This window comes from Oryx dammah, unplaced genomic scaffold, assembly GCF_014754425.2.
Source record: "Oryx dammah isolate SB20612 unplaced genomic scaffold, SCBI_Odam_1.1 HiC_scaffold_29, whole genome shotgun sequence".
Lineage (NCBI taxonomy): Eukaryota > Metazoa > Chordata > Mammalia > Artiodactyla > Bovidae > Oryx > Oryx dammah.
Genome location: NW_024070213.1, coordinates 106,019,439 through 106,047,230, shown reverse-complemented (window position 1 = coordinate 106,047,230; position 27,792 = coordinate 106,019,439). Strand labels below are relative to the sequence as shown.

Below are 27,792 nucleotides of genomic sequence, written 5' to 3'. Positions count from 1 at the left end.
GGAGGGAAGCAAAGACATTTACCTTCCATGTATATGACCTTACTTAGATGGAAAAATGTATTCAAAGCTTATAACACCTGTCTTACAGATTAACCTCTGGAACACAACTCTTTTATAAGTTTAACTTGGCACCCAGGTACTTAATGAATATTTATTGAATGAAAGAATGTTGTGGAGATTCTGTGATACCTTTAGTTATGAATATTTTCAGTGACATTTATTTTGCTTAGAGATATGCAAGCTCTGAAACTTCCAAATGCTAAAGATTAAAAATGCCAAGTCTCAAAACACATTAATGTTTATGCACTGAAGGAGACCCTTAGGATTGCAATAGAAATAAATTAACTAAATCTATAGAGCTTCACTTTTATGTCTTTGATGTTCTAACATAAAGATTCATTGGTAGTGATTAACTGTGACTGTTATGCTCCAAGGATAAAACTGCTTCTCTGGAGGATGCTGCTGATTGCCAGGTTGGAATGTTAATTTCATTTTAATGATGTTGAAAAATTGATTTCAAATACAGAATCCATATTCACTTCATAGCAGTATCAATTCAGGAGAGCATAACAAATCTAACATATAATAATATATTACCTATACTATAAATATTAAAAATGATAAATTAGTATATTCGTATTTATATAGTATCTTCCAATTTAGTCAAAATACAGATTTCAACATGTATACATGTTTTAATAAAAAATTACACCATGTTAAAAATGCAAGAAGAAAACATTAGCAGATAAAAAACATACAAAAATTTAGGATTTATATTTCTGGAGCTATTCACTGCGTAACTGTAGATTTTAATGTGCTTACTGACTATCAAGAACTGTCATGAGTGTTAGACAAGTGTATTACTCCTGAAACAGACAACTGCTCTTTAATCTCATCAGTCTCTGTAAAAATAAGCTTCTTAGAATCGAAGTTAAGCCTAGAAATAAAAATCTTTTAAGTCAATATATGAAAGAGAGTCTAATCTAACAAGTCTTTAGATTGAAAGTATAAAGTAGAAAAATGAAACATAGAAATTATTTGAATATAAATGTATTATGACATTTCTGAACCTCAGGATTAAGTGAGAAATCAAGCTTTCAGGGAAAGAGAAAGGAATGTTATACCAGGAAACAATGACAACCAACTGACATTAGACATAAGTGGAAGCCAAAAGAGTAGTATGTTTAAAGCTTTGGGGGGAAATTATTTTAAACTAATACTTTTACAATTTTCCATTAATTTAGGTATAAAATATATTTACAGATCTCTAAGGATATAAAAAGTTTGTCATAAGCCTTACCAACACATTTATGGAGATGGTGATATGGCAAATTAGCAGCTAAATATGTTCCAGGTGGAAAAAAATGGGTAAGAAATCTGAAGAGGTATTAATACATAATAATGGATACTTCTAAAGCTCTTTTTTAGGCAAAGACACTAAGGACAAAATTTCATTTCTTTTTTGGTGAGTTCATAGTTATTGATTCTAGAGTAACATATTTATGGAATCATAATGATGCAAATGCTATTTTTAAGAAGAAAATCCCATGGATGGAGGTCCAAGGGGTCACAAAGAGTTGGACACGACGGATGGCTTCGCTACACTACATATACCTTACACTTGTACATCCTGGAAACTGTGACTAGTCTTTCTTTCTCTGTCAAGTGACTTTAACTTGGCGGTTCAGTTTTAGGAACCTCCTTTTATTTCCATATGCCTAAGCTGTGCTCGCAAAGAGTTGGACACGACTGAGCGACTGAACTGAACTGAACTGAAGCTGTGTTCTAACAGCTGCATCAGTAACAAAGCTGACATTTTGATCTCTTATTGTCTGACTCCTCTGTTTACCAGCAAATAAATTCTAAACTTTGGCAAAGAACAGAGTTTCTATTCACTGGGTACTAAAATATTAATACCAACATCCAGATTCTAAGAGAAGTTTGGGGAGTTAGGGAGTCAAAGAATATTTATAAACTGAGGTTTTTGGTGAGCTAGGCCATGTACATTTTGGATCTTGCAGTAGCTTCTTTAATAAGGTGCACTTATTTTAAAGAGTTGTGTGGTTGACTAACTGGTCATCCTGAGAAAGAAGGTTTAGGGTTTAGTCTAAAACATTTGCTGGAGAGTTAAGATAGGGAAATAGGTCCTTGAAGATCAGGATGGAAGGTATAAATGGGAAGAAGTGAAGTTCTCAGGTCTAGTCTTAGGAATAGCAAAGATATTCAATTGATATTAAATTAGAAAAGATGCTTGCCATCCAATGAAATCAAACAAGGATGATGGAAAAATAGTAGAGACACATTAAGAGAACTCTGGAGAATCACAATTTTAATATGGAGACATATTGAAAATAATAAATGATTCAACCCTTTAAGAGCTGGAGAACTATACCACAAGGCTCCAGAAACACTGGCTCAATTTTAAAGAGGAAGACTAGACAAATTAATGTGAAGTACCTTGAGTATTAATTGGAAGGACTGACACCGAAGCTGAAGTTTCAATACTCTGGCCACCTGATGTGAAGAGTTGACTCGTTGGAAAAGACCCTGACGCTGGGAAAGATTGAGGGCAGGAGGAGAAGGGGCCAACAGAGGATGAGATGGTTGGATGGCATCATGGATTCAACAGACATGAGTTTGAGCAAACTCTGGGAGATAGTGAAGGATAGGGCAGCCTGGCGTGCTGTAGTCCATGGGGTTGCAAAGAGTCAGACACATCTTAGCTACGAAACAACAACAGCTCAAAGAATTGCAAGATGAGTTTCAGTTTGACATAATTATCATTAGGTATTAACTGTATTCCATATAAGCCTGCTGAAGAAATTTATGGAATTGAAGCTTTTAAGGAAAGTATAACAAAGATAAGAGGCAATAAAAATGAACTAAGCAGAACAACAATAGGTTGACTTTAGACCTTCAGGTTAGATGCTGTTCTGAGGGAAGAATAGCACCTGTGTGATAATATACAACTCAGGAAGATAATACTCAACTCAAGAATTTTTAAAACAGTGGATGCTTTAGCAGATCTGGTATTCTTGATTTCCTATTTCTCATCATAGGACAGTAGCTAGAATTAGAAGAAAAACAAATGTCTGCACCAGGAAGCACAGCAAAAGCAGAACAAAGTAGGAACACAGACCTAGTAAGATGTTTTAATCTATCTGTCTTTACTTGCTGGGTGGTAAGTGTACCTCAAATTAGACCTTTTTCTGGGACTGCCAACATTGTAAATTTCTGAACTTTGCAAATATTTGGAATATCTTGAATGCTGCTCTCTGATTTCTCTCCCATATGGTTTTTCAAAATGTGTCATAAGTAACTTATTTAAAGATTTCAATCAATTAAATTTACATTCACAGATTATCAATGAGAGATACCTGATATCTTAGTAAAGTTAAAAATAAGATTTTCCAGCTGTGCTATTTCCACAGGGAGACTAATGAAATGAATCTCTGATATGAACTTTGGTACAGTGATCATAAGTATAAGTACTGTGTCCTGGACACAGCATCTGGCTTAGTTATTGGATAGAATGTAGAACAATTGGTGGGAAGCCATCGTCATGGCAACCATGTATGTACAAACTATAGTGTTTAAAGATTTGAAACTGTTTTCTCCATTTTTGTGTGTGAGCATTCTTTTTTAAAAAAAGTACTTGAATTTCTTTTTCATCTTGAAAGTAGATATATGAAATTTGAACACAAAAAAGAGTATGATTCATTGAAGCACATTTAAAGAGGATATAGTATCTTAAAAAATAAATAAAGAGGATATAATGTCTTTTAAACAAAGAACATGAGAATTATTTAAATAAAATTTTAAATGCTTCAGAAAATTTGAGAACATGACCAATGTTTAATCATGTAATAAGAAATTTGATAGAAGTAAAGTTTGAAACTATATCATTTAAAAATAATTTAACTTGCTTATCTTGTAAAACCCATTCCATGAGGACACGTGACTTTTTGGTAACCCAGAAGCCCAGGCATGGTGCCATAGAAGGCATGGATGAGTGTTAGCACTTCCTTATATGTCTTACAAATGTAGGTTGAATATCTATACTTATTGGTCTTTTGCTATGAGATGGTCAATAATAAGAGAGATGCTTCGGTCTTTTCACTAATTAGCAACAACACTTTGCCTTGTATCCATTTTAGCTCAAATAATATTATTCTATAGGAAATAGTTGTGCTAAGGAATGTTAGCCTTTGTTGTATTATGGTTTATTCTTAATATTTTTGTTGATGTTCAAGACAAGGACTCTATGTACTACATTTTAAAATTATATTTTGCCAAATGTATTTCAAAATGAAGTAATGAAATCAAGCACAGGAGATCTTTAAACCAAGTCCAGAACTTAAAATCATTTGCTTACTGTGAGAATATTTAGGATTTAAGGAATAATGCCATAAGATTAATATCAAATCAATCTAACATTGTATAAAGTTAATTCTTAAACCTTAATTCTAAATTTATGATTTTGTTAAGTCACGGTATAATGGGAATTTTTAACTTCAGTAGCTGTTAAAATTGACAATTAACTTGGTCTCAAAAACAACAAATGAATGATGTGAGGCATTGCCTCCATACTGCCTTATATGTAAGATGAAAACTGGCCAGATTGCCATTATTTTTAAATATTTCATTGTGGGAAAAGTGAGAATTAACTTTTAAGGGAAATAAACTAAGTGCATTAGTCAGGCTAGGGTTTGATTATTATTACTACTTTAGACTTAAAGCAATTTCAAATAAATACATTGAAAATCCTTTAGACTTCAAATAAATTTAATCTTTATATATATACTTTGAGTGACCAGTAATTAAAAAGGTAATATTTATTAGTATAGAATGTGATTGAGCATTTAATTGTATTCAAGAAAGAATGCTCCCAAGGTCACTTCTTTTTTCTGTATAGCATTTCTACTAAATTTGGATATATAATTAATTTTAGTAAGTAGAAAGTTAATGCAACGGTTATACTAGTAGATTCTTCTACAACTTTTAAATACATTTTTTTTCATTATTAGCAAACATCTGCAAAGCAAGTGAGAAGGGAAAATATGAGATAAATTAATCAGCATAGTATAGCCACTTGCATGTCAATAATAATGATGACTAGAGCAATGAACATACTTTCATAGGAAAGAAGGTAAATATGAAAACTACAAGCCTAACATAATAAATATTTGAGAGGAAAGAAAAGGAATAACCAACCAATAGATCCTGGAATAAAGAGAAATTCTTTGGATTTTAGAGAACATGGTCTAAAGGTGCTATGTCTTCACTGAAAATGTTACTATGCATTTTAAAAAATATGTTATATATAGACCCACTTGTGTCTAACAGCTGCTGAGACTCCAAAATTGCCAATTTTGCAAGTGCATTTAAATGTTCCATATTATATGTGAATGAAAAAATATACTATCAGTTTCCTGACAGATGCAAAACAATCTGCTGTGATTCTAAAATAAGTTTACATTCAATCAGTCAGAGAAACGGTCTCCTTTTAAATACTCCATTTTAAGAGGAGGTTCTTTAATTGTCATGAGAGTTGGATGCTATAATCTCCATTTTATCATACCAGTTCAGTACTGAATTCAACTTCAAATGGAATATTACATTATTTGTAAGGCTACATTTAAATATTTTAAATATTTTTGAGTTTTGAAATAAAAGCTTTGATCTCTTTAAAAACAACCATTTATACTAGGGGCCAAAATCTTTTAATAGATGTTTATAACCGTAACACTGGAGCACCAAATAGTTTCAGGGAGTACCAGGATAACACTGGCCTCCCTCTATTGTTTTCTTTCCAATTACTCTGTTTTTAATTCCCCACAAACAATGATACAAAGTAAGCAAAAGTTAGAAAGAGAAGGGAAAAAAAAATCTCCAAACCTACTTTTTCTTCAGCCTTCTATCCTTCTCAGCTTGAGTTCCCAGTTTGCCTAACCCCAGGGACTCCTGAGCTGCAGCTTCAGTCTCCATAAAGCCTCCTGTGAAGAAGTAACCATTCATATTAGGTTGGATACATTGTATCAGTTCTAAAATTACATTTTTTAAAGTTTATTTGAGCAACTGTTTAGTATCACTTTTTTTTTTTTTTCTTTTTTGGCTGGTCTTTGTATTTCCAACTCAATATGCATTCGATGGCATGGGTATACACATAAACACACATCGAGAGAATGGAGGCAAAAATGTAGGCCATTCAGTCACACCTAGTAGCAACTAATACACTGAAAACACTTAAGTATATAGTCTGCAAGCTTTGAGGTTTGTTTTTCTACTTTTCTTACGAAAAATGAAAAAAACTGTGCCGTGTGTGAGGTTTTTCTCACTGTTAGAAATATTTGAAATTTTTCATGTATGATGGAATAAATGATAGCCCAATGCACAGAAACTCAAGTATATGTCTTCTCTTCCAAATTGAGAGAATGGAGAGATATTTGCTGAGTTAAAATTTTTTGTCTTTTGCTCTAGAACACTCCTCTGCTCACCTGGCTGACTCCTATATCCTTCAGTACAAACCTGACTTTCAGAGCTTACTATGTTCTGTAAGGCTTTGCTTTGTTTTGTAATTTTAATCTGTAATCTGTAATTTAATCTATAATTTGTAATTTTAACCTGAAAAAAATTTTAAATCTTTCTTCAAAAGACCCTGGTAAGAATTGTTTTTACCAAGCAGTTTATAAACTATTTGATGTAATGTCAGTTTCATTTGGCTTTGGGATATATATGATATATTTACATAACCTTGGAATAAGAGGAGAATGTAAGTGTGCTGGGCATTGAACAATTTTACAGAGCAATTATTTAGCATCTCCTAACATATCACTGTTCATAAATTATCAGTTGTAAGTGAAAAATGAAAACTTAAACCTGGGCTCTGTTTTCTCTCTGCTATTTACTGTGTGGAAAACATTAAGTCAAGGTCAATGAAAAATGTTCATTATTTTTTAAGTAGGTTAAGGTATACATATGCTTTTAATTAGAAGAGATTTAAATCCCATTTAAGCTCAAGATTAGGTAGAGAGATTTAAGCTAATACTCTTACAAAGACTACACAAAAACATTCACCAATATATCAGTAGATATGTACTATTAAAGATAATTTTGTTGTAATTGTTTTTCATAATTTATTTTAGAAAATAATTTAATTACTCAATACTATTAGTTCAGGAACACTGTCATAAATAAGTTAATCTCATAGCCCAGTTATTCTGTTACTGAACTGAATAATTACAAGAAAGTCATCTTCAACTGAAAACATATCGATTACTATCTAGATCTTACTCAGGGATTCAGAGTTTGAGGGATGAAATTTACTTTATTCAATTATGCACATAAGCAATTAAAACTTAAAGAACTTTATATTGTGAATGATTTTCATTATTTTCATCTCACAAGGAGAAAGCAGTTAAGTTATCTTGAAAGAACAAAAGACCTGAAGCAACACTAATCGTAGGAAAGCATTGCTTATACTTTATTTGAAGCAGTTGCTCCTCACCTCTCTCCTTTTATTCAACTCTGATCTGTCAGAGGCAGTATTTCCATATATTTCAATTTTAAAATTCTTTTTGGTGTACAATACTTTGAGAGGCATTTGCAGATGTAAGTTACAACACAGTCCCTGGTTCCCTTAAACAAGGAACCATGTGGTGTCCCCTCCAGGATCTCCTGGGACTCCTGACTACAATCTCATAAAGGAACTTCCATTTACTCATAATTGTTTCATTTCTTTCTTTTCATTCATTATTTTCATCATTAGGGAAGTCATCTACTAGTTGACTAAAGTACTCTTAGGGAATATTTTTAAATGTGGAAATTTCCACTATACAGAATGAGTGAATATTTTCATTTTATTTTTCTCATTGGTATCCTTGCCCTACTGTACATCCATAAGTTACTATTTACCATATGCAATTAACAATAAAATTGCTCTCTGGAAATATAAATGGAAATGAATAGTGATTCACTTAAAAGGCACAAAATTCTTCATCAGTCCAGATGGGGACACAGAGATTGATGAGAAGACCTATTTAATAAACAATGAGATATTCTCAACCGCTACTTGGTTGGATAAATCAGGCTTTTTATTCTTCTGAGGAAAGAACATATAAATTACGATTTAAATTTTTTACATTTTAATTAGAGAAAAGAACATTTTAAAAAGTTTAGTGCTCTGGAAGAGAAACAGAACTCTAGAGGAATTCTGTGAGTCCAAACTAGATCCAGAAAAAAATAGTAGACTTTTCTTTTCACAAATACAGTTCTAAAAGTAAAAGGCATGAGGGGCTTGGAAATACTCTGATCACTTCAAAATCTAATATCCTTTAAAGAAATCTGATAAAGAATCGTTGCTACATCATGTTTGAAAATGCCAATAGAAAATGACACATAAGTCACAGTAGGCAAAATTAGTTTCAAGTGGCATGGGCTGTACCCTTACGCAGGAACAAAAGTCTAATTATGTGCACTTTTAAGTCCAAATAAAACATTTGTAGATGAGAAAACATTCTTTCATAGCATTGATCCAGGAGCCCCATAAATCTCAGGTTCATCTCTCCAACCATCTGACCAGCTAATGGTAGGGTAACCTTAGCCAAACCTTCTAATGAACTTGTTTACTCTATGAGTGATTATATAAATCTGGTGAGAGTCTCTTTCAATTTTTCCTGGGCATCAGTGGATGGCCGTGTGGACTTTAGGAATATCTATTCATCTAGATCTGTGTTTTATTCGTTTACCACATACAGCTATTGAATACTTGAAATATGGCTGGTCCAAATTAAGAGCTCTGAGTATAAACCATGCACAAGATTTTGAAAACACAGTGCAAGAAAAGAAAACATATATCTACTTAATAATTTTATATTGATGTCTAGTCAAGGCTATGGTTTTTCCAGTGGTCATGTATGGATGTTAGAGTTGGACTGTGAAGAAAGCTGAGCACTGAAGAATAGATGCTTTTGAACTGTGGTGTTGGAGAAGACTCTTGAGAGTCCCTTGGACTGCAAGGAGATCCAACCAGTCCACCCTAAAGGAAGATCAGTCCTGAGTGTTCGGAAGGACTGATGTTGAAGCTGAAACTCCATTACTTTGGCCACCTGATGTGAAGGGCTGACTCATTTGAAAAGACCCTGATGCTGGGAAATATCAAAGGCAGGAGGAGAAGGGGACAACAGAGCATGAGATGGTTGGATGGCATCACCGACTCAATGGACATGGGTTTGGGTAGACTCCGGGAGATGGTGATGGACAGGGAGGCCTGGCATGCTGCGGTTCATGGGGCTGCAAATAGTCAGACACGACTGAACGACTGAACTGAACTGAACATGTTGAAATGATAATTTTTCTATATTGGTTTAAATAAAAACATTAGTAAACTTAATCTCACCTGTCTCTTTTTACTAACCCTCAATATGGGTACTAGAAAATTGAAAATTACCTATGTGACTCATTTTTTCGGCTTGCATTATATCTCCATTGTATTGGTTCTATACAGGAGACAATACCAATTTTCAGAGGGAGTGTAAATATTTGCCTGTGTTGGTGGGGGAAAGGGAGCAAATTTTTATATGTCACAATGATTGCAAAGTGCAACAGATATACATTAAATAGGAGTCAAGAATTCTAAACACCCTTCAGCAAGTAGAAAATTTTTTAGTTTACCCATTTTGAAATTGCAAGAGTGTGCCCAGTGAGAAACGCTCATTCTCCAGGAGACCTCTTAGTAATATGGAGTGTGTACATAGTAAGTCGCTTCAGTTGTGTCTGACTCTCTGTAATGCTATGGACTGTAGACGGCCAGGATCCTCTGCCCATGAGTTTCTCCAGGAAAGAATACTGGAGTGGGTTGCCATACCCTCCTCCAGGGGGATCTTCCTGGCCCAGGGATCAAATTCACACCTCTTATGTCTCCAACATGGCTGGTGGGTTCTCTACCACTAGCGCCACCAGGGAGTGAAAGTCGATCAGTTGTTCCGACTCTGTGACCCCTCTGTACAGACTATGGAATTCTCCAGGGCAGAATACTGGAGTGGGTAGCCTTTCCCTTCTCCAGAGGATCTTCCCAACCCAGGGACTGAACCCAGGTCTCCTGCATTGCAGGCAGATTCTTTACCAGCTGAGGCACCAGGGAAGCCCAGTGCTGCCTGGGAAGCGCCTAGTAATATGGCGAGAACATCATTAACTACACCCCATCTCATGGCATAAGGTGTTTAGGCATAGAAGGCTTGAGTCCCATGATTCAGTGGATACTTTATTGCTTATCACCTTGTCAGTGGCCCCCTAGAGCTGGCACATGCAAAAGCCCAAGGCACAATCCATACCCTCTATGAAGTTCTCTGGGCCATCAGGCACTCTGCAGACTCTTTTGTGAAGTTTTCAAGGACTTTGAAGTGTTTGAGATAGGATCGCTTTTAGGGTGTGAGGGGCCTAGTCAAATATTTCTTCCAGACCCCTTTCTATACAAATATTTTGAGTAACCCCAAATTAGTGGAACAACAATCTATTGTTACCCAATCTCATATGATACCATTCTGACTGCAGGAGTGATTCAATTATTAGGCCATCCTTCTGGAACCAAGGTCAGCCAACAAGGTCAGGTTGTTCTGGCCCAGAGCAACCCTACAGGTAAAGTCTCTAGGCTCCCCCAGGAATCCGGAGAATACAAGATACAGTACAGAGGATTAGGGAGAAACAGGGACCCAGGTGCACACGGTCTGCTTGAATTAGGCATCGTGCCCAGACGGCACTGCCTTCCTGTCTTGTTGCATCTGAAAGGTAACACAAAATTTGAATGCTTCTAGAGACTTGACCCGGAGAAGGCAATGGCACCCCACTCCGCTACTCTTGCCTGGAAAATCCCATGGACAGAGGAGCCTGGTGGGCTGCAGTTCGTACGGTCATACAGAGTCGGACACAACTGAAGTGACTCAGCAGCAGCAGAGACTCGACCTACACAGGTACAGGTCTGGGGAAAGGGTGTGCTGCCGGGATAGCATTGCCAGTCCCAAGCTCTCCCAGGCACCAGAGGAAGGTCTTAGAGAAATTTCAGGAGAGGTGCTACAAAGTATAAGATTTCCTAAGATCCAGGCTGAGAAATTTAGGAAAGGACATGCATAGGCTAGATCTATGGATGGCTTTGTTACTGTTCAGTCGCTAAACTGTGTCTGACTCTTTGCAACCCCATGAACTGTAGCCCACCAGGCTCCTCTGTCCATGGGGTATTCCAGACAAGAATACTGGAGAGGACTGACATTTTCTTCTCCAGGGGTACTAGATAGAGATATCTGTTCATTGGGATTGTGAAGGCAAATATCTCTATGTTGCCTGGGCCTTAGACTCTATTGAGTATAATTTATTTCCTGTTGGCACTTGAGGTAAGAATCTGTAGGAAAGTCAGGCCAAGACCCACGTGGCAAGAGCTCTATAGCTCCATTTGTCCAGCAGAGTTCCTTGCTATCATATTAAAAAGAAAATCTAAACCCAGAGAGATTAAGACTATAATCTGCAGCTGATCGGCAGCTCCATCTTTCATCTACTTGACCTCTCTTTGGAATGAGTCCATAGTACTCATTTTGATTTTAAACACACTGGAATTTATAAATGATGACTTGTTTCCTGACTCAGTCTATTAGTTCTGGAGGAGGCACCTAGGCACCATGCCTGGCTCCTAAATGGCATGTAATAAATGCATTCATAGCTGAACCTAAACACTGCTTTCTTCATAAGAAGACCTTTCATTATGTAGAGCATGACTCATCTCTAACTGATACTTTGAGAATTTATATTGTATTTGCTACTTCCGTAACATCTAGGAACAATCTGAATCTGGAGGTAAAGGCTAGCACAGCAACCCAAATTTTATGTGTAGAAACATGCTTGCTAAACAATGTTGCTCTGATGTTATTGTTGCGTCTGCTCATTATTTTCTTATGCTGATTATAATAAATAATAGAAATCAGACCATTATGATATACAATCTGACAGACGACCATGAAGAGAATTGCAATTTAGCAAGCCAAAATGTGTCTTTGAAATGTATTGCTTCTCATATGCATTTAAGGGAAACTTGCAAGAGTAGTTTTTATTTATTTTTCACTCAATAATATACACATTTTATGTATCTTTAATTAGGGATACTGCCTGCATGAATTATACATATTTTTCTGCTTTTACCATTTTCCCACCTGCTAGGATAATCACGTGTGCTCTGTTCATTTTTGTTTACGGTCATTATTGTTAGGACTCTGAAGACCTGGGTGGGTCTTCTACCTGGGTGTTTCCCAGGTAGTAAATGTGTTAAGATCAGGTGGAACAGATGACATACCAGAGGTAATAAATGAATTTAGCATCACTACCTGTTCACACTCTGTTGCCATCTTCCTCACTGGTTAACTGCCTCTGAAGCACAGCACGCTGTGCGATTGCCCCGACTCCTCACTCTCCCTTGTGCTCCGATACTTGATGCTGGGACCCAGGTTATTTCCTTTGAGTGCTGTGCCTCCTTTGGGTTGCTGCCTCCTAATCTATGCATTTCCACTCTCTCCACAGCTAGGCAACTTGATCCTCAATCCTTATCACTTCTTTGGCTTGATCATTTGGTTTTACACTTCACACCCCAGCCTGGCATCCACTTCCTAACTAACCATATAAAGACCCAGGTTCCTTTCCATCACATCTCCCATGGAATTTATCCTTTCATGCGGCTTCAGTACTTTTTTTTGAGAGATGAGTCTTATTTGAAACTCAAGTTTTATACCTTTCCAATTCTAAAGGAATGTCTCCTTAGATGTTCCAAGTAGAGTCAAACATATCCAGGGAGGGAAAAAATTAATAATTTGAACACTTTACTGATCTTATGTCTGCATGTTCTATAAGAAAGTTTATAATATATTCTGTGATGTTTTTACTATTGCCTTGAATGGTTCTTTACTTTTTATGCATTTATGTGTAATACCCTCAAGAAGTTATAAACTTTTTGAAGAAAACAGTTTAATTTCATTAAGTTTCCAAACATGTTCCATGAGACTACGAGCTCACTGAAGTTCTTTTTGATGGAAACAGTCCCAAGAGTATATTGTCTGGAGCACTGGCCCTGGAAGTGAGAGCTGGGAACCACTGCCAACCTTCCTACCAGTGGCTGCTTTGCCTGATGATTGTTAAAATCATCTGTTTCTGTATAGTATAGAGCATGGGTCATTACATGGCCTTTCAGTTCAGTTCAGTAGCTCAGTCGTGTCCGACTCTTTGCAACCCCATGAATCGCAGCACGCCAGGCCTCCCTGTCCATTACCAACTCCTGGAGTTCACTCAGATTCACATCCATCGAGTCAGTGATGCCATCCAGCCATCTCATCCTCTGTCGTCCCCTTCTCCTCCTGCCCCCAATCCCTCCCAGCATCAAAGTCTTTTCCAGTGAGTCAACTCTTCGCATGAGGTGGCCAAAGTACTGGAGTTTCAGCTTTAGCATCATTCCTTCCAAAGAAATCCTAGGGCTGATCTCCTTCAGAATGGACTGGTTGGATCTCCCTGCAGTCCAAGGGACTCTCAAGAGTCTTCTCCAACACCACAGTTCAAAAGCATCAAATCTTTGGCGCTCAGCCTTCTTCACAGTCCAACTCTCACATCCATACATGACCACTGGAAAAACCATAGCCTTGACTAGATGGACCTTAGTCGGCAAAGTAATGTCTCTGCTTTTGAATATGCTATCTAGGTCGGTCATAACTTTTCTTCCAAGGAGTAAGCGTCTTTTAATTTCATGGCTGCAGTCACCATCTGCAGTGATTTTGGAGCCCCCAAAAATAAAGTCTGACACTGTTTCCACTGTTTCCCCACCTATTTCCCATGAAGTGATGGGACCGGATGTCATGATCTTCGTTTTCTGAATGTTGAGCTTTAAGCCAACTTTTTCACTCTCCTCTTTCATTTTCATCAAGAGGCTTTTTAGTTCTTCTTCACTTTCTGCCATGAGGGTGGTGTCATCTGCATATCTGAGGTTATTGAGATTTCTCCCAGCAATCTTGATTCCAGCTTGTGTTTCTTCCAGTCCAGCGTTTCTCATGATGTACTCTGCATATAAGTTAAATAAGCAGGGTGACAATATACAGCCTTGACGTACTCCTTTTCCTATTTGGAACCAGTCTGTTGTTCCATGTCCAGTTCTAACTGTTGATTCCTGATCTGCATACAGATTTCTCAAGAGGCAGGTCTTTAGACATGGCCTTTAGATATCTTCTAACTCTGCTGCTGCTAAGTCACTTCAGTTGTGTCTGACTCTGTGTGATCCCATAGACGGCAGCCCACCAGGCTCTCCCGTCCCTGGGATTCTCCTGGAAAGAACACTGGAGTGGATTGCCATTTCCTTCTCCAATGCATGAAAGTGAAAAGTGAAAGTGAAGTTGCTCAGTTGTGTCCAACTCTTTGAGACCCCATGGACTACAGCCTTCCAGGCTCCTCCATCCATGGGATTTTCCAGGCAGGAGTACTGGAGTGGGGTGCCATTGCCTTCTCTGATCTTCTAACTCTAAAAGTCTGTAATTTGAAAAATGAAATGCATTTTCATAGTACAAAACTCATGTTACATATTTTATAGAAAGAAGAGCTGCTGGGTCTAAGGCTTAAATATTAGAGCTTCATAGATTCAGGACTACTAGGTTTGAAATAGGTCTTAAAGATCATCCTGTCCAACTGCCCTTCCAATTCTGGATCCCTTTCTACAACAGTTCTTCCTACTATTTACCTAGCTTCTGCTTGATGATATCCAGTGACTAATAACTCATTATTTCACAAGCCAGTTTGTTTGTATACAACTCTGACTCCCCAGTGTTCTCTTTCTTATTGAGAGGAAGTTAGTCTTTTAACACTTTGGCTAGAGTTTTGTATCCTTACTAAACAATAAAAGGCCAAAGATTCTGCATATAACAAGCTTTTCAAATATTCGTAATCAGCCATCCAGACAGGTCAGCAAAGGGAATAGACGTGCTCTTCTACTTAGTTACTCCTCATACAATTTCAATTTTCCTTATCAGCTTAATATTTCCCCCCAAACTTCCTTCAAAGTTATGATCTGCCTCTGAAAGTGTATTTATCAGAGATGGATTCTATTCCCTGGCTCATGTTTTACAATAGAAGAACAGGATGAAAAAGTCTTCTTTTATCTCAATACTGTATGTCTATTAATGTGTCCTAAATTCATTGACTTAATAACTTTAAAGTTACATTAATATCCAAGTTTTCTTGCAAAAAAATGCTCCTAAGAGTTACACTTTTAAAAATAGGATATTTTGGATCTTTCATGTCAGGTTTTTGAGGTAATCGTAAAGGAAGAACACTTATTTTCTTTCATTTGTGATTTCTTTCTGTATCACCAATCCATAAGTCAGATCACTGTTCTATTGAAATATTCATGTTCAAGTGACTAGGGGATGTGTTGATCAAAAACAGTGAATCCTCATCAAGCCATTAGAAACCTGGATTCTGGGTGTCATCACTCTACTCATCATCACTATTAAAGGAGGATTATTCACCTGGTTGCAAATTCCACCTAATTTTTCCATCACTCAGGCTCCATTTTGACATCTTGTGTACAGGGCTGCCGTGAATCACAGCTCACCCTAATGCCTTTCCTGTTCTATTACTGAGTAACTTTGTCAGAGAAACAGACTTCATCTGACATGGCTGTTTTGAACACAATTTAATTTGCTTTGCTTCGAAACAGGTTGATGCCTTTGGATAAAATTAAAAATCAAGCCAGTCAACATTCCGATTACTGATGTGTAATCGTGGATTTTGAGATTTAGAACCTCTGTTCCTGATTGTCTTGAGTTCAGACAATGTACCAGGTAAAGCTCTTTTGGGCCAGAAACAGTATGTTTCAGTATGAAGTGTTTGTTTGTTTTTTAAATGAAAGGTTGTCTATACTTACATACCACCCACCTTGCTAAATTCAGAGTTCTTTGATGTCAGGGCCATGCTTTCACCATTTTCCAAAAGTCCAGTACTCTGTACCTCACATTGGCTCATCACAGGCTATTCATTCAAAATAGGAGTAAATAAATGACTTTGGATGATCAACATTCTACCTGTCCCCACCTATCAAAATATCAATTCTCTTGGGCTTCCATGTCCTATTGTTAATGTCTCTTTTGTGGTTTAAGTTTTGCTTTTCAAGTAAGAAGATAGAGGCAAAAGTGTTTTGGAATAGTTGCACTTATTTGCATATTTTGTTCAAATACATTAAATCTTTGTTTTATTCATTTTCTTTAAACTTTAAAATAACTAAACAAAAATAATAAAAAATAAGAATTTTATAATTCCCCTTTTGACCTGGGCAGTTTTTTCAATTATCACTTTATTTTGGTTAGTGCCTTTTTGGATACTGTTCTTACTTATCTATGACATTCAACTATATCTGTCATTCACATAGATACAACTTATGTAAAAAATCTTTTAGAATTTGTTTTTGGGAAGAGGTCACCTATTTTAGATATACTGCTTAAGTTTACATCATCATAAATATAACTGTGAGTTTGTTACAATCCTCAAATTTCTTTGATAATATCTAGCTTTGATGTCCTAACCAGTCATCCAGGTTGGTTAAGACTGAACTTGTGTTTAGAATTTTATGTGTGGAAGTCAGCATATGGTAGGTTGTAATGTGACTGACAGATGAGGAAGAAAAAACTCACTTAAGCTTGGATGATAAGGGTAGGGAAAAATAAGTCAATATTTAGGGAAGATGGCAGGATCAAGTAATGACTTTTAAAATGAAGGTTAGATATGAGCATGTTTAAACATTTATGGCATTGCATCTGGATGCATAAATCAGGGGGGCGAAACCGTGGTCACTGGGCTGTTAAGTCTTCTACAACCTGCTATATAGCCCAGGAAACTCTACTCAATACTCTGTATTGATCTATGTGGGAGAAGAATCTAAAACTGAGTGGATACATGTATACATTTAACTGATTCTCTTTGCTGTAGAGCAGAAACTAACACAACATTATAAATCCACTATACCTCTAATAAAAGCTAATCTAAAAAAATGTATCTTCTTATATCCTGAATCTATTCTATACGCTAGGAAGTAAGCAGAGATATTTATTGGCCTGCTTTTTCCATGTCTATCAATGAGATTATTAAACATTTTTTTTCATCTTTTTTTTAGGGATTTGTAATATAGAAAGAAAGTGGGAGAAAATCAAAGAAGAAAAAAGAGAGAGAGAAACTAAAACCAGACCCCAAGTCTGCTAAAACAATATTCCCTCTGTCAGGACACTCTCCCCAAATTCAACTGTGACCTTCAAGGAGACAAGGCTCATAAATATGTTGTATCATTTTAAATCCTTTATCTGTAATGTATTTTTAGCTTTATTCAAATGCTTTTCAATTTCCGTGGTTAGCAGTTATCAATGTGGTCACACGGACTGATCCATCACATCTGACGTTCACTTTATTACCGTAGCTTTTCAGACTGTATATAACAATCTATAAGGTGAATAACACCACCTTTACAAATATTCTATTCTGTGAATTACTAAGAATTTCTCCTTTGTGGTTTGTCAAACCTGACAGAATTGAGTGAACATTTTCATAGTTTTATTTAGAAAGTTTCCTTCTTCTGCACCACATTTCATTTCAATGCATCCAGCATAGCTATTGTTCGGAGAAGGTGATGGCACCCCACTCCTGTACTCCTGCCTAGAAAATCCCATGGATGGAGGAGCCTAGTAGGCTGCAGTCCATGGGGTCACTAGGAGTCTGACACGACTGAGTGACTTCCCTTTCACTCTTCACTTTCATGCACTGGAGAAGGAAATGGCAACCCATCCAGCGTTCTTGCCTGGAGAATCCCAGGGATGGGGGAGCCTGGTGGGCTGCTGTCTCTGGGGTCACACAGAGTCGGACGTGACTGGAGCGACTTAGCAGCAGCAGCAGCGTAGCTATTGTCAACTTAACTTACGTTTCTTTGCCTTTATGAGTTAAACTCTTCAAGAGTTCTAAGACCTGAGACACGGTCCCAAACCTCAAATTTTGTCCTTTGACACCATCAGCCCTCTACCATGTTACTTTCCATGGCATCATCTTCTATCTCCAATTTCTTTTTTCACTGATAAAAGAAAGTATATTGGCACAGTGCTCCCATGTCTGAATTTTCTAGATCAAGTTATTAAAATCATGATCGTTAGAAATGTTTCCCTAATTCCTTCTAATGTGTGCATCAGCAGCACTCAGTGGCAACCCCTGGACTTGGTTAAGCTTCCACGGTCTTCCTCTCACAACGTGGATGCCCATTTCTCAGGACAGAAGTGAACATGAGTCTATATTCCTCAACCAAAGCACTAGTGGCACCAGGCACCATTTCTTCAGGAAAACACAACAAATCAAAACATGACTTACTGAAGCTTACTTGTGCCTGTGTTTTCTTATTTTCTCAAGTATTATACCCAATAAAGACCTTTATTTCTGTCTCTACAGGAACTTTGTTCCACCCTCAATGCAGCTTTTCTATAGCTCTGAAGTACAGATTTTTGTCTTTGTCTTCCTCATCAGCATGGCAGTTCTTACTCTTCCACTGTCACTGGCTTTGTTTATACTCTATTGTCCCACATAGCAAAACAAAATTGCTCAGAACTCAGAAATCTTCTCAGGTCTACAATGTGATCTTGAAAAACTATTGCTATTTTCTGATTTGGATGGAGTTGATAAGAACATAATTGTAATTAATTCTCTTCTGATCTCATCTGTTCTAACATAGAGACACACAGTCACTGAAAATGAATAAAAAGGCTGTTTCTAGAAGCGTTTATATTTTTGCAGGCTTTAAATTATATCTTAGATATCTTGATTCTGACAATAAATAGTTGTCAAGTGAAACAGATTTTAAAATAATGTCTTGGTGTGCACATTTTATATTGCCCAAATAACCACCTTCTTTTAGCCTAAAAGGGTCCTTTCCTGAGAAAGAGAAGCCCAAGGAACATTTTGTTCTTTTTTTGAGTAATAGTCAGTTACAGAGCTGACTGCCCATGTGTTACGGAGATGGGTTTCCTATGGCTTCTGATGTTTTTTATGGGTTTCACACTGTGGAACTTGGGAAAGCTATTTTTGAATAATACTACCGTTGTAAATCTGCAAATATGAACACTATTCTCAGAAATTCTTGTAGTGCCAGGGTAGTAAACTAATTCTGGGGGATGGGACATTATTTGTGAATAATTATTCCTTTATTTGAGAATTCAAAATGAGTATTAAGGGAGTGCTGCATTCTGTTCATCACTTACCACCAGAAGCAGGAGCTAAATTTTTTTCTAAATCTTTTTCTCTGTAATTTAACTCTAGTTCTGAACTCAACAGAATGAGAAGAGCAGGGGAAAAGTAAAGGTAAGCATAAATAAGCAAGATGATAAAAAGGATTTCAGGAGAAGAATTCAATATGTAAAATGACATCAAAGGGAAAAAAAAGCCAAGAGTATATATCATCATTTAGAAAATACAATTCACATATTCTTTTGGCTTCAGACTATATCTATTTATCTACCTATCTATCCATCCATCTATCTATTTATCAACCTATCTATATATTTATATATTTACCTAGGGTCATTTCAGATGTATTGATCTATATTTTATTAATTAGTCAGTGACAATAATTCTAATTCTAATGCAACTCCTATTGCCCTTTGTCTCCCCATCGATATGCTATAGAGTTTGTTAATACAAAGTTGTGATACTTTAAAACAAAGAAACCTTACCCTTTACATCTAGGTTCTTTAAATGCTTTATTTTGACCTAAAAAGAGCTATTTTGGATTTTTTTTGTAGGTTTAATTTTTTCAACAGAAAAACTTTTAAAACGCACACAGCTAGTTTCTATACACATCTATGCAATGTGCTCAGTGGTTTCAAACTGGTTTTGAATCATGGCCTTGGACAAATATTTCAGTTTAGCAAATTATGAATACATTTCTTACTCATCAATAAACAAGGATGACACTAGTAACCCCTGTCTTGAGAGTCCTTGTGTCTATCACAATGTTAAAATTATCTATATTCCTGGTAGTATTATTAACAGAGGAATCACAAGGATTGGAAGTTTTATAATATATTCCTTTGAAACTTTTACCAAACATTATTCAGCTAAATCGGTTACAAAGATGATTAAACTAGAAAGTTTATCAGGTAGGGGAAATAGATGAAAGATAGACGGGTATTAAGAAGTAAGGAAAATGAGTGGCAGCGGAAAGTCAAACATGCATACTTACGGAGTTGCCCGAGACGAGCTTTTTCTTTTTTACCAAACAAACGTCCTATTGAAGACTTGATTCCTTTCTTCTTGGGGGCTTTGTGAAGAGAGTCTTGGCTGCTGTTGGCACTGCCAAGCCCAAGGCTTTCAGTCTCAAGGGAGGCAGATAAACTACTGCAAACAGAAAAGAGGGAAGACTGCTTGCTTTGGTGTGACGTTCACCAGGTACACAACACAGTGCACCTTGTCACGAGACAATTCTGCAACATCCACAAGACGCATGCGTGCTAAGTCACTTCAGTCCCGTCTGACGCTTTGCGAGCCCGTGGACTGTAGCCCGCCAGGCTCCTCTGTCCATGGGATTCCCCAGGCAAGAATACTGGAGTGGGTTGCCATGCCCCCCAGGGGATCTTCCACAAGGTACAGAAGACCTAATTCCTTGATAAAGGCACAAAAGGAGAAACAAGTACACTTGAATGTTACTTTCTCCTTTGCTTCCCGTGTTTCTTAAGCACATTAAAGTCTGATTTCCTCAGCCTTAGGACACTAAGCCTCCAAATTTTCTCTAGAAAATATTTTTCCTAGTATTTTTCCTTATTTTTCATACAATATCAAACTAATCAGTGAAAACATAGATTGGTTTATTAAGTTCATGTGAAGTGACCTTTTATAATTTAGTCCTTGACGCTTGACATATTTCTTTCTTGCAATTTATATTTTTAGATCGCTCACATAATGACCTATGATAAGAAATTTAAATGTAACTAATAAAGTTTATGCTCATATTCTAGCCCATGGTTTAACTGGATTTTCCTCTTGGTATCTTTCTCAGTTTTGTGCTTAATTTGTTGAATTTTAAATCATCTGGGTGAGATTTTGAAGAAACAAATCATATACCCTAGTGATCACTGTATATTTTCCTTACAGTTCTCAGGTCTTGTAGGTACATGATAAGCTGAAATGATTTCCAAGCAAGCTGATCTAGGTTCCATTCCTGGTCAATGTATTTAACAGTTTTAATAGGATAGGTTTGATGATACGGTTATCATTTTTATAGCTGTTAATTTGACAGTATCATGATGAATTATTTAACTGTACTTATTCATCTTAATTAATATGAGTTCAGTAAGACAATAAGGAATCTGCCTGCAATGCAGGAGACCCCAGTTCAATCCCTGGGTCAGGAAGGTCTACTGGAGAAGGGAATAGTAACTCATTCCAGTATTCTTTCCTGGAGAATTCCATGGACAAAGGATCCTGGCAGGCTACTGTCCATGGGACTGCAGAGTCAGACACGACTGAGTGACTAACACACAGAACATAGTAAGTATAAATTGTGAACCTGGAGTAACTTTTCACATTAGAAAATAAACATAAAACAGAGAAAATGTTTGATATCACAAAAAAACTCTTTTCAAAAATGTTTATTGTAAAACACATTATTTAGAAGATAGATTCTAACTTAAATCATTAAATCGTTATATTCAGTTATATCAATTAAATATTCAGAGATGCTATAAATGATGACAGTGAAAGAACATACATTTAAGATGTAAATTGTATGCTTATATTTATTTATTTATGGTATTAGTTATTATAGAAATCTGCTTCAATTTTTAGGCAGGTGGAAAGGAAGGTATGAAGAGTTGCTATGACAAATAGGGTATTTTCCCATGTAAACTTATCTCTTCTTTTAATATTTCAGGTTTTTTTTTTTCCTTTTCTGAGGAGGAGATTTATAGCTGGCAGTAGCAGCACCCATAGGGTGATTTACATACCTGCCTGTTAAAAGTAGCTGGGGTACAATCATGGATTTTAAGATCTTAATTATCTTTACACTAGAAGCCAAGCTTATATTCTTGCCTTGGAATTTCTTTAGTTTTTGGTAACTAGTCCTGACCAGTACTTCTTATACTTTGACTCCATTTTAACAGAGAAAGGCTATTCTCAAAATATTGACAAGTACCAAGATTAAAAATATACAGTTAATTCTAAAAATGAAAATTTGATCTCAGAATGAAAATTCGGCTTTTTCACAAGTGCTATTGTGAAGAGGGAGCAGGGGAATTACAGCTCAAATAAAAAAACTTTATATAAATTTTAAGCAGTCTGGTAACACTAAAAGGAAGAATATTCGGGGGAGGAGGACATACAATGGCAGTGTGCTGGGAAGGTCATACCTTCGGGCATCATTATGGTAGGAAGAAGGGAGGGTGTGAGTCATCCTGATGGCTCTAGGGGTAGGGGGAGGAGAAGTTTCACATTTAATGGTTGCTTTATCCTCCCGACCGTCTTCTTCTACCACTGCAATCTAGAAGCAAAAAAAAATACACCAGATTCACTTTTTCTAAATTTTAACTGAAACTGATGAAAATAGAGACGCATTAAAGCAAGGCTATTTGAGTAATTCTAATATAAAAGCAAAACAAGAAATTTAGGGCACATAAGTCTTACACATAAAAAGTCACATTATTAAAGAGTAGGAATTTCATAACTATTTAAAAGTTAAGACACTCCAGTTAAAAGACATACACACACATAAATGGACTTACTACATAAAAATATTAGTTAAGTGTAAGTAAACACCATACATCAATATCCAGGGACTATGGAAAAGCTATCTTGGAATCCATTAAATATATCAGAATGTAAAAGCTTTACAAAGTTATTGAACACATATTTGAACTAATTCACTGAAAATATGTATAGTCAGGTTATCACACCATGGACAACTTTTAAGTGGGAGACTTTTGAAGTGAGAATTTGACAAAATAAAATGTTATCAGATAGGGTGTTTTAAATAAGGCTAATTAAATGTGTTCCCAGATATTAAAAAAAAAAGAACTGCAGTTTATAAGAAAAAAAAAACTTTCTTTTTAAATTGAGAATAATAAAAGGTAAGAATGGAATGTTTTCAAACTGTTTAATTTCACTACAGATGGATATACAGAACTGTATTAAAATAAGACTTTTCAACAACCAACTGAATTGTAAGCTAAAGATTTTTAAAAACAATGCTGCATTTTTCATAGTACCATTGTGCATTAAACCATATATATATATATGGAGAGAGAGAGAGGGAGAAAGATTGTGGAAACTGTAGCTAAAAGATGTATGGTTCTAGAAGTTCTGATGAAGAAATGTCTCAATAGGGCTAAAACAAAAAGTTTAAAACTATGTTCTCATCTTTTGTCTATAAATGTCTCACTAGTTTCTTTACATTAAGCTATTATACATAAGTGCGTTTATATGTGATATGATACTTCATGTATTGGAGGAACAATAAAAGTGTCTGTCTGGGCTCTTGTCATTCAAACCTAGGTTACTTTTACCAGCATAGTGCATGTCTTCTCAGTCGCTTCAGTCGTGTCTGACTCTTTGCAACACTATGGGCTGTAGCCTGCCAGGCTCCTCTGCTCATGGTAAAAATACTGGAGTGGGTTGTCATCTTTTGTTCCAGGGGCTCTTCCTGACCTGGGGTTAAACACTCATCCATCTCCTTCTCCTGCATTGCAGGCAGATTCTTTACCACTGAGCCACCTGAGAAGCCCTTAACTGGATAAGAGATCTTAATAAGATCTCTTTTCTCCATTTCAATGAATATAGTGCTATTAGAAGAATCTTTTTCAAGGACTGTTTTCAGCATAATGTTGATACTATGGAAAACCCTTTCTAAACTCACATCTCATCTAAACTTGTAAAGCGTATTTCCAAACTCTCCCTAATACATATTTATGTTTTCACAGTTCCATTATTTTACCAAGATTGTTTTCCACAATTGTTTCTGGGAAGCCTGATTATTTCTGTTTCCAGACTTTTTCTCTGAAACACTGGCTTATAAAACAACTTCTTCTCTCCAGATGGCAGGTCAAAATAGGCCAACTTTCAAAATATCTGCTCTTAAAAACATTATACACAAACCCTTTTGCTGAATAATACTTAAATCTCATGCTGTATGAGTAAAGTGGAGGAGAAAGACTTCAGAATCAGAGATGGATTTGAATCTTGACTTCTCTTATTTATTGAGTGACATGTACTAATTACTTATCTACTCAGAGATTAAATTTCCTTATCAATAAAATAGAAGTGAATATACTCAGTTTAATTTCTTTTGAAGTGCAAATTAAATCATGCATATAACTCCTTACTCTGATATACAATAAATGTTAGAGTTTGTGGTTTTCTTTCTATAACCTCCCTTTCTTATCAATCATCTCTCTGTATTCCCTAAATTCCCTGAGGCTTTATTTCTGCAAAAGATCTTCCTTTACATTTTTTTCCCTCTTATACACATATTATTTCACATATCATATACTGAAATTATTTCACATATCATATACTCAGATTTCTTCCTGTATTTCCAGTATAATCCTTTTAAGTGGTGAAGGAAGTCAAAGAAAAATGGTAATAACATTATGCATGATAAATTTGGCAATTGAGAACTAACTGATAGTGTCAAAGAGAAGATACTAAAAGAAGACAGATGATGGACAATAAAAATAAAATTCAATTTAGGTCATGTCTGTCTAGTCAAGGCTATGGTTTTTCCAGTGGTCGTGTATGGATGTGAGAGTTGGACTGTGAAGAAAGCTGAGCGCTGAAGAATTGATGCTTTTGAACTGTGGTGCTGGAGAAGACTCTTGAGAGTCCCTTGGATTGCAAGGAGATCCAACCAGTCCATTCTAAAGCAGATCAGCCCTGGGATTTCTTTGGAGGGAATGATGCTAAAGCTGAAACTCCAGTACTTTGGCCACCTCATGCGAAGAGTTGACTCATTGGAAAAGACTCTGATGCTGGGAGGGATTGGGGGCAGGAGGGGAAGGGGATGACAGAGGATGAGATGGCTGGATGGCATCACTGACTCGATGGACGTGAGTCTGATTGAACTCCGGGAGTTGGTGATGGACAGGGAGGCCTGGCGTGCTACGATTCATGGGGTTGCAAACAGTCGGACACGACTGAGTGACTGAACTGAACTGAACTAAAGCGTAATATGGATTCCCTTAATTAAAAAAAAAAAAAAAGTTCCCTAGTTGCAGAAGTATTTGGGCATAGGCTTACTATCACATCTTGAAGATGCTAAAAAATAGACTTATTTATGCATTGGATAGTAGGTTGAATCTTTAAAATTTGTCCCATCTGATTTCCTGAATCTGAGCTCTGCCACTCTCAATTATCTAACACAATGTTATTTTGTGAATCTGAACTTTATTCCATTTTGTTTCTAACCCAGGGATCAAACCCAGGTCTCCTGCATTGTGGGCAGATTCTTTACCAGCTGAGCCACCACGGGAGCTTGTTTCCTATACCCAAGATTTATTCTCTCGACTTCATTCTAAACAGGAAAGTGGTATCTGGAGCCATGCCCCCTCCCTGGGCTAGCTAATTCCCAGAGATAGCAAGCTATGTTCCCAGAGTGTGCCTTCCATATGCAGACCAAACATTCTAGATCAGTATCCCAAATCATCTTTTCTGTCTGGCTCTTGCACTCTGATTGTGGTTCAGTCACTAAATTGTGTCTGACTCTTGCAAACCCCTGGACTGTAGCCTGCCAGGCTCCTCTGTCCATGGGATTTCTCAGGCAAGAATACTGGAGTGGGTTGCCATTCCCTTCTCCAGGGGATCTTCCTGACCCAGGGATGGAACCTGGGTCTCCTGAACTGCAGGCAGATTCTTTACCAACTGAGTTTTGAGGGAAGCCCTTACCCTCTAGGAGGCACTATTCCTCTACCTTAATCATCACAGGCCAGGTGTCAGACAACTAGAGATAGACCCTAGACCCTATGACTCACTGAAATGATTCAAATTAGTCAATCCTAAGCCTGCGTACCTTACCTTCACAATAAACATTCCTGCCCATGATTTCTCCTCACACTTCCTGAGTTCTGACCTGGTGCTTCCCCTTGGCCAGGCATAGCATGGCGTGCCCCTGCTCTTGGGAAGTATGAGTAAGAAGCTATCTTTTATTGGAAATTGTTTCTTGATTTGCTTGTCTTATGTAACTAAGTAAACTCTGGGAGATAGTGAAGGACAGTGAAGCCTGGTGTGCTGCAGTTCATGAGGTCACAAAGAATCAGATATGACTTAGTGCCTGAACAACAATGTTAAATCCTACATTTTAAAACAAGCATCACTGTTCTTGTATCAACAGTATACTATCTAATTATTCCAAAAGAGGTCTAAAAATTCCGTGGAAAATCAGGAAAATTTAGTCCCCACAGTCTAAACATTACCCTAGAAAGTGTAAACAATTTTATCTTTATACATTTGCTCTTAGGATTGCATTTAAGCAATTCAAAAGCACTTAAATATTTTTAATATTTTTATGTTAATAAAATCCTTCAACTATCAGAAAGATAATTTTAAATCTTTCATAGAAAAAACAACATTCAATTAGTAATCAAAGAAATATACAGTACCTTTCTCCGATGTTTCCTTAGATCACTTGGCTATGGTTGGCAGTAATAAAAGCAACACAAAACAGAACCAGTTAATGATTATCATTTGACCATGTCACAAATTTAAATAGTAGCTATAATTTAACTTCCTTTTTTTAAACTTTAATTCCATTCTTTTCAAAATAAGTGTCTTTTAATCACTATAAAAGCATTCCTCCAGGGAGCTGTTTTCAAGAGGAAACTTCCTGGACGGCATGGTAGAGGGGCAGGTCTTCATGAAGGGAGCATGTGTACATGCCTGAAACATGAGCTGTGAGACACACAGACCTTAGGGAATATGAAACATACATGAAGTGACTAGCCAGAAGTAAACATGGGGCTATATCCTCCCAAGGATAGATGGAAGTGAAGAAGATTATGTGTAAAGGGAGAGCCAGTGTACACACAACTAGTTTATAAACATTCCCTTTTATCTTGCCTATGCAGGGCCGTGGACCTCCTCTGGGCAGTTATGCTATTCCTACGTGATCTCAAAGTTTCTGACATCTGAAATGCTGAAAGCTTCTGCTTTCTCAGAAGCTTTTTACCGAAAACTCTGGCTTCAGTAAGTACAGCATGTATCTGGGGCTTCTGTCTTCTTCATAGTGCTCTCTTACAGAAGTAAACAAACTAAAAAAGTTATTTTTTTATGACCTCAGATAAAACATATTCACTGAATATTTGTTAATTTTTCTTATGTAAGGAAAACCCTTGTTAAACTATTTCATTATACTTTACATTTCTGTTGCTACTGAAAAATGGGTTGATTTACCTCATTCAATATTCTAAATAACTAGATATTACTAATGTTATTTATGCCTCTGGATTTGTGGTGAGGTAAAGGTAGATATCAATAGGTTTTATTACCAGGACAAATACTTATGTTTGCTAAATATGTAAATATAAACAATATGAGTGAATACAATGTCTTTTAAATCCCTGCTTGTCTGTCCCTAAAATTTCAAATTTTTTCTTTGATTTCAAATTTATATTCAAACATGAATTACATCCAACAAAATTATTTTTTTCTACGATATTTTCTACAGGTAAAGGAAAACCTGTCTTTCACCATAACAATAATGAATTTGATGACAAAGTTCTA

At 36.5% G+C, this 27,792-nt stretch overlaps 1 protein-coding gene across 4 annotated transcripts in view; it reads right to left on the bottom strand.

The window, feature by feature from the left end:
• The window catches only part of PPFIA2 (PTPRF interacting protein alpha 2), a 501,565-nt gene that overhangs the window by 58,741 nt on the left and 415,032 nt on the right, over positions 1-27,792 (bottom strand). For all 4 annotated transcript variants that reach the window (XM_040234485.1, XM_040234487.1, XM_040234486.1 and 1 more), the window contains exons 18-21: positions 26,673-26,702; positions 22,434-22,564; positions 20,273-20,427; positions 5,903-5,996 (exon numbers count right to left, since the gene is read on the bottom strand). In XM_040234485.1, coding sequence (XP_040090419.1) covers positions 5,903-5,996; positions 20,273-20,427; positions 22,434-22,564; positions 26,673-26,702 — 410 coding nt within the window. The remainder of the gene's footprint in view (positions 1-5,902; positions 5,997-20,272; positions 20,428-22,433; positions 22,565-26,672; positions 26,703-27,792) is intronic.